General features: G+C 49.7%; 1 protein-coding gene across 2 annotated transcripts in view; it reads right to left on the reverse strand.

The window, feature by feature from the left end:
- Positions 1-1282: 1282 nt before the first annotated feature.
- The window catches only part of LOC107106596 (hepatoma-derived growth factor-related protein 2), a 59977-nt gene continuing 53223 nt past the window's right edge, over positions 1283-8036 (reverse strand). For both annotated transcript variants that reach the window (XM_015406785.1, XM_015406778.1), the window contains exons 15-16: positions 7511-7643; positions 1283-1598 (exon numbers count right to left, since the gene is read on the reverse strand). In XM_015406785.1, the coding sequence (XP_015262271.1) occupies positions 1505-1598; positions 7511-7643 (227 nt within the window). In that variant the 3' untranslated portion in view covers positions 1283-1504. The remainder of the gene's footprint in view (positions 1599-7510; positions 7644-8036) is intronic.

Below are 8036 nucleotides of genomic sequence, written 5' to 3' on the forward strand. Positions count from 1 at the left end.
AAGGAGGTCTCCAGAGCAAACTAATTTATGCAGTAGCCAGATTGCTTGCTCACAACTTTCATGCCAGTCGCTCACAAAGTAGAATTCTTGCTCACAAGATTCCACAGCTTAGAGGGAACATTGCTTACAACCCGTGCATAATTCTGAGACCAGCTGGACAAAAGCGCCGTGGCATTTCTCAGATTCCAGGGGCGCAGAGAGAGAGAGAGAGAAGCAACTGGTCCATCCTGCTGCACCAGGAGTCCCCTGTCGTCGTCCCCCCATAGACTCCTTGTCGCAGGTGGGGTGCTGCCCCCCTCCAAGCCAATCCACACAAGGGTTGACACGTAAATAAACACCAGCTTTAAAATAAGCCTTTGCGAGTAGAAAACTAGCCCTCGCTGGCCTCCAAACCTTGCGGAACCCATTTTCTACTTGCAGGGAGGCTTCTGCATATGCAATAAAACAAGCTGAGCCTAACCACTGTCTGAAGTAGTATAGTCGTTTCTACCAGCACAGTATAGTACAGGTTCTACCTAGCACCTCATTCTTCTGCATTTCTGGTCCAGACTTGCCTTAGAAGAACAAGGTGGTAAAGGCTACAACGTGACTTTGGGAGCGCCCCCTGCTGAGAGTATCAGGGAAAGGGGGTCTACCAAATTCTCCTTTCCTTAGACGCTCATTGCAAAATGGAAAGGGAGCATTCAACGTACAGCCCTTCTAACCTGGACTGTGGCAGACCAGATAGTGGACGCCACAACATTTGGTGCAACCAAGGATCTCTGCATCGTCTTCTATCGTTGGCAGGAGCTGGGCTCCTGGTGCAGGCTGCTGAGGTGATATTGGAACTCCGAACTCACGCGAGGAGTAGCATACTCTGCTGCTATCCATACCGACATCCCCCCACCTTGCTGGGCCAGGATTAGGGGGCACGGGGGACCAGCCCTGGGTAAACAAAGAGCAGATCTCCTTCAAAAGTTTGGGCTTTTGACAGCGGGGAGGAGGAGCTATGCCCCTGGCGTTGTGTCGAAAGGTACCTCTGTGTGTGTGGGACAGGAAGGGCCAGAGAGCTGAAAACCTGACCCTGGAACACGTAAAACGGGGGCGCCGCGTGCCTCAAACAAACCAGAGGTCGATCCAAAACAAGCTGGAGACCCCTACTGGCCCGATAACGGAAACCAAGGCAGATTATGGACAAAAAACCCAAACAATTCTGACAAGCCGCCTTTCCGACACAAATGGGTTTGGGGATGCCCGAAACCCTGAAATCTGGATCCCAAGAACGAAACCCCGGCTGCCGGGAGTTCGTTGCTCTCTAAGGGAGGGGGGGCGACTGAGGATGGGAAAGGGGCGGGAAAGAGCACGGGAGGGTGAAGCGGGGACGAGACTCAGGGAAGGACCTAGAATGTCATCTATCGCGTGGCTTGAAAAAGCATTTCTGACACACACAAGGTGAGGCAAGAGGCCGGGTTTCCAGGCGTCGCAGCTTCGTGGCAATCCTAGTGAGGTCCCCCTCCTGGCGGTCTCAGCTCTCGTTGTCCTCGTCGGCAGAGTCCGACTCGGTGTGGGACCCCTCCCCCTCTGCGGCTGGCCGGTCCAGCTTGGGATAGTCGTGCGCTCTGGAAGGGAGGAGGGAGGGAGGCGGGAGAGAGAGAGACAGAATGATCTTCCGCGGCACAGGCAGGCAAGGATGTCGCAGGTAAATCGGAGGGACCGACAGCCCGCAGTGGACGTCGGAAGCTGCCCTCTATGCAGTTGAGGCACAAGCCCGTTTATCTCACCCCTATTTCAAGTCCCTTCTGGGATCCAAGATGGAAAAAAAGGTATTCTGCAGTGCCCGAGGTCCTTTAACGAGGGATACCGGGGACTGAACCTTCTGTACACAAAGCATATCCATGACCAACAATCCACAATCCCTCTAAAAAAACACACACACACACAGCCCCAACCTGGATAGCCCAGGCAAGCCAGATCTCGCCAGATCTCGGAAGCCGAGCAGGGTCGACTCTGGCAAGTACTTGAATGGGAGACCTCCAGGGAATACCAGCAGTCTCTGAATATCCTCCAGGCCCCCAGTAGGGGTCAGTCACCAGAGGTTGCCATGACTTCCGGGTGGACACGCACACACACACACAAAATACAAGAAAAAATTAAAAAGGAAAAAAAATTAAGTAATGCCCTGACCGAGACAGCCCAGGCAAGCCCGATCTCATCAGATCTCGGAAGCGAAGGAGGGTCGACTCTGGGAAGTATTTGGATGGGAGACCTCCTTGGAATACCAGCCGTCGGGAGGCGGGGGCAGGCTTCACTCGGCCACCTCTCTGAATATCCTCAAAGACCCCAGTAGGGGTCAGTCACCAGAGGTCGCACAGACTCACAGGCACATATGAAGAATACAAAAAAATTACCAAACACACACACAATGCCCAAGCAGACAAAACAGACTGCACAGGGCCCCTGCCACGATATTCAATGCCACCCTTGCAAGGAAGTGCGCTCTGCAACTCAAACCTGCAGCCTAGGGGGGGCGGGCGTCAGGTCACAGCCACCATGCCAGCCCACTGGCCTTTCCACATCCCAGAGAAACTCCTAGGCTACGGCCCTGCCGAAGAGCTGCCTGGGGACACTGTCTCATGGGTATTCCGCCTCAAGGTCTGCCAAGAGAGACCGATAGTGACGATGGCCTGTTGCGTGCATGCAGGCAGCCGGAGGAAGAAATCCCGCCTCTCCCATGAACACACCGAGACAGCAAGACACTCCCCTCAACAACCTTGCACTCACCCCCTTGCCTACCTTCCAGGGTGGTTGTGAGGCTGAGCGAGATAGTACGGCCAGCCCTTTCCTCTTTTCTAAAGTGTTATGCAATAGCACTCCAGATAAGATTAGAATTTCAACAGCCTGCCACGTGCAAAAAAACCTCCTCAGGAAACAACCCATATGCAAAAGAACCTCCTCAGGAAAGCATTTGTCTCTTTAAATATAATTGTCAATATCTGTTTTTACCCCTTTTGTTTTTATTTCCGGCAGTCTTATTTAACATCATCACTAACACCTCTACCACCAACGATTGACATCTATGTTGGCGGAACTCTGACCTGCTGGTCCCCTAAATACTGTCTGAGCCAATCACCTGAGACAGTTGAAGAAGACCGAAGAGCTGACCATTAAATGAGGAATGTTGCTAGCACTTTATTATGTTTGAGTTGTAATATTGTATTCAGTGTTCCCTCTAAGCTGAGTCAGTGTGAGCTAGCTCACAGTCTTTTAGCCTCCAGCTCACACATTTTTCTCTTCGCTCAGGAAGGATGGGGCTCCAGAGCAAACTAATTTATGCAGTAGCCAGATGGCTCGCTCACAACTTTTAATGCCAGTAGCTCACAAAGTAGAATTTTTCCTCACAGGACTCCACAGCTTAGAGGGAAAATTGGTTGTATTTATTAATTTATGTGATTCTATGTGATTGTACTGTTGGAATTCTTCTCGGTTTGTAAGCCGCCCTGAGCCAGCCCAGGCGGGATGAAAATCTAATAAAAATAAAATAAAATAAAAAGCAAATTTACAAATTTTCCAATTAAAACATATGTGTGTAATGTTTCTTCACGTCTTGTGGCTCTCAGGCATCTGATGTTTCTTCTATGTGGCTCTTACGTTAAGCATGTTTGGCCACCTCTGGTCTAGGGTAGCTAGGGTATGAGTTCAGGGTGAAAACTGTTCTCTTTAGTTTGAAATTCTTCTGCTAAAAGCGTGTTTAACCTTATGTCATCCATGTGGGCTGAACATAAGAGAACATAAGAGATGCCAATGTTGGATCAGGCCAAAGTCCCATCCAGTCCAACACTCTGTGTCTCACAGTGGCCAGAAATACCAGGTGCCATCAGGAGGTCCACCAGTGGGGCCAGGACATTAGAAGCCCTCCCACTCTTGCCACCACCACCCCCCCAGCACCAAGATGGCAGAGCATCACTTGCCCCAGAGTTCCTATCTATACCTTGTGGCTAATAGCCACTGATGGACCTCTGCTCCATATGCTTATCTAATTCCCTTTTGAAGCTGTCCATGCTTGTAGCTGCCACCACTTCTTGTGGCAGTGAATCCCATGTGTTAATCACTCTTTGGGTGAAGAAGTACTTCCTTTTATCTGTTCTAACCCGACCGCTCAGCAATTTCATGGAGTATGGGTACCTATGGGTACCAAGGGTAATGAATCGTTGAAGACTTTTGCTCCGGGCCGGTCATCAATCAGCCCTAGGGCGCTCTGTATTTCATACTAGTGCACTATATGCAATCTTTCTGTGTTGAATTCTTGGTATTCCCAACTCGGTTAGTTACTTCACCTTGTGTGCTGAGTTAGGCTTCTATACCATAGAATCTGGAGCTTGGATGGCTACCATCAAATACTGGTTACATCTTTATTTCCAACCTCCTCCAAATAGTCTTATCGCTTCTTCAACTGCTGACCCGTATGTTTCTAAATGGACCCAATTAGTGAGAAAATTAATTCTTTAGGTATTGATCTAGACTCCCTGGCCAATTCCAACGAAATCTATAGATTTCAAATAATCCAAAGGAGGATCCAGGATATTAATTTACAATTAATAAAAGCTGGAGCTGAGGGGACTCGCTCCCCGCATTTCCTGAGTCTCGCCTTCCCGCAAAACTCTATGGCTCAGTACTTTTCAAGCTTAACAATCCCTTCCCAACGCAGAGCATTCTTGCTGGCCAGACTCAACATATTTCCCTCGGCCGTGGTCACAGGCAGATACAAGGCCTATGAGGCAAGACTCTGCAGATGTCTCTGCAAAGAACCTGACTCTGTACAGCACATCCTCTTAAACTGCCCGCTGTATACTCAGCTACGTTTACACCTGATTAGCCCTCTCCTTCAACTCTCTAAGGTTACGACGACCAATAGAGGTATTAAATTTTTGCTAGCGGACAAAACCCCGGAAGTTACTGAGCAGGTGGCAGAGTTCCTGGCAAATACACTCAGGGACCGAGAAAAGGAGGAAAGAAAATAGGGAACAGGAAAGGAGACGGAGAGATAAAGAGAGAAGGTGTATCTATGATTCCGTTTCGGACAGAAGTTTCTAACTGGAACTGTTTTAATTACTCAAGATTACTCTTCCGAACTTTTATCACTTTGTCCTATTTTTATTATTATTATACACAGTGATACAAATCGCTGTACTTTGATGGTTTCTGTTTGTTGGCCTATGGGCTGAATTGTACGGTTACCTTTTCTTCTTAAAGCTATTGTTATGCCAATGAAGGTTATTGGAAATTGGAATTCGTGCACTATGTTCGTGTTGAAGTATTCTATGCTGAAGATGGAAACGTTATGGTTTTATTCTAAAAGGTTTGTAAGTGCTGAAGTGCTCTCTGTCCTTAAGCTTATCTTTCCTTATATATAATTCTATTTGAGTGGCAATGTTCGATGCGCTCCCAAATCAATTGGCTGACTGAACTGCCACTCAGTAGCTGTCCCATTTTCCACTGGCTGCGTTGCCTGAGTCCTGCCCACACAGGCGCCACCAAGCCTCTCGGCCTCAGTGTGCCGGGAGGCAACAGACAGTCATGAGGCCAAGCCCTCTCATTGCGGCACCACGGCCGTCAAAGTCAGCCACACCCGGGTGCAGGTAGCTGTGTGGCCTGCGAGCTGACACCCCTGGGACGGAGGCGGCTGCGGGAGGCGGAGCCGGGTGGCTGGGAAGGCACTAGCAAGGCGTTCCGCTGGCCCTTGTCCTCGGGGTCTGGGGAGAAAGCAGATTGTCAGCATAGCCTTCTCGGGGCGGAGGCGGCCACGGGCGGTGGAGCTGGGCGGGTGGCCAGCTGGGAAGGCACTGGCGGGGAGTTCCACTGGCCCTTGGACCTGGGGTCTGGGGAAAGGGGGTAAAGCACATTGCCATTATGTCCTTCTCGGGGGCAGAGGGGGGCGCTGCCATTGTATTGCTTCTACATCGGCCTTTGCGGCTAGTATTGTAATAAACTGGTTTTGTTTAAGAACGATGGTCTCTCTCTCTTATTGGTTCAGTCCCTTGCCAGTCTTCTCCTGACCAATAAAACGACTAAAGAGGAATGGGAGGGTCCCAGGGAAACAATCCCAGGGTCCCACAATCCCTCAACAAAACTGCTTTATGCTGATCCCTTGGTCCATCAAGGTCAGTATTGGCTACTCAAGACGGGCAATAATTTAATGAAAATATAAATTACGTGCAATGTACTAAACAAGTATAATCACCTTGTAAAGGTAAAGGTAAAGGTTCCCTGGCTCGAAAGCCAGTCAAGTCCGACTCTAGGGTTGCGGTGCTCATCTTCGTTTCAAAGCCGAAGAGCCAGCGCTGTCCGAAGACATTTCCGTGGTCATGTGGCCGGCATGACTAAACACCCAGGCGCACGGAACGCTGTTCCCTTCCCACCGAAGTGGTCCCTATTTATCTACTTGCAATTTCTTGCTTTGGAACTGCTAGGTTGGCAGGAGCTGGAACTAGAGACGGGAGCTCACTCCGTCATGCGGCAACCCGGGTCTCGAACTGCTGAACTACTGACCTTCCACACCCTGCAGTTCAGCGTCTTAACCACTTGAGCCACAGCAGGTGTAGGTATTTATTGTATAGTGTAGGTAGGTATTGTAAATACCTTGTAGGTAATTACAAATTCACTCAGATTCATATATAAGCAGTCAAATACAGGATCAGAGTAACAGAAACATATGAAGGGTATAGTCCAAATATTCTCCTGTCTAAATAGTTAGCTCCCGTATAAACGCAATCCAAGGGAATATTTTATTTCAGGGCTTGCTGCTATAGAAGAGGCGATTCAATAGTCCCACCACTGTAGGACGAGTAATCATTCCTGCCAGATAAGCAATCCGACGACTTCCCGGTTGACAAGTCATTTCTAGCCTCTCAAGAACTGCTCAATAGATCGTGTACATCATTCATTGGAACCAGTCTCCATTCTCTTAACCAAACGCTCCCGCTTTCCCCCATGGGACTCAGGCAGAGGTCTTTCACATCACCTGCTGCCTGGTCCTTTTAACTGGAGAGGCTGGGGACTGAACCTGGGACCTTCTGCATGCCAAGCAGAGGATCTTCAACTGAGCCACAACCAGTGTTCCCCCTAAACTGAGTTGGTGTGAGCTAGCTCACAGAATTTTAGCCTCCAGCTCACAGATTTCTGTCTCAGCTCAGGGAGCATGGCTCCAGAGCAAGCTAATTTATGCAGGAGTCAAATCATTCGCTCACAACTTTAATGCCAGCAGCTCACAAACTAGAAATTTTGCTCACAAGACTCCACAGCTTAAAGGGAACATTGGGGCCCACAACCCTCCCTAATACCATCTGGATTGTGGATTCTGTAACTTCCAGAGACCGGGATGTTTCCGGAACATTCCTCTCAATGGGCTCCCACTGCCAAGAGAGTGCCGTTGCGAACTGTCTACCTTTTCGGCATGGGGGAAGCGCCAGACGCCTTCCCGTCGGTGCAACTACCAGGAGGCCAAACCAAGTCCCAACCCACAGCCAATCCTTACTCGTTGTGGGTGTCTTCGGGGGACGTCCCTCTCTTGGGGTCCCCAGAAGTCCAGTCTTCATCTCTGTCCTTGTTCTCTGTTGTGCCTTCTCCTTTCTGGGCTGCCGACTCCCCATTCACAGGTGCCGGGGCATCTGGGGGGGGGGGGGAGGAGAGACGTTAAATTAAACACAGGGAAGGAGAGAACCAACAAGGAAAGGAAATCCCCCAAGAAAAGACAAAGGTGTATCTTCCTCACTTTGCTAGCATTACACCACATTCATCACACTGCCCTCCTATGCCTTTTTGGAGGCAGCCCACAAGGGTATCAAGTGAGGTTCCTGGTTGTCTTGCCTGGGACAAAGAAGAGGGTTTTTATACCCTGTTTTTCTCTACATTAAGGAATTTCAAAGTGGCTTACAACTGCCTTCCCTTCCTCTCCCCACAGCAGGCACCTGGTGGGCAATGTTCCCTCTACGCTGTGAAGGAGGAGGAGGAGGAGGAGATTGGATTTATACCCTGCCCTTCACTACCCAAAGGTGTCTCAG

Source organism: Gekko japonicus, unplaced genomic scaffold, assembly GCF_001447785.1.
Source record: "Gekko japonicus isolate JY-2015 unplaced genomic scaffold, Gekko_japonicus_V1.1 scaffold1972, whole genome shotgun sequence".
Lineage (NCBI taxonomy): Eukaryota > Metazoa > Chordata > Lepidosauria > Squamata > Gekkonidae > Gekko > Gekko japonicus.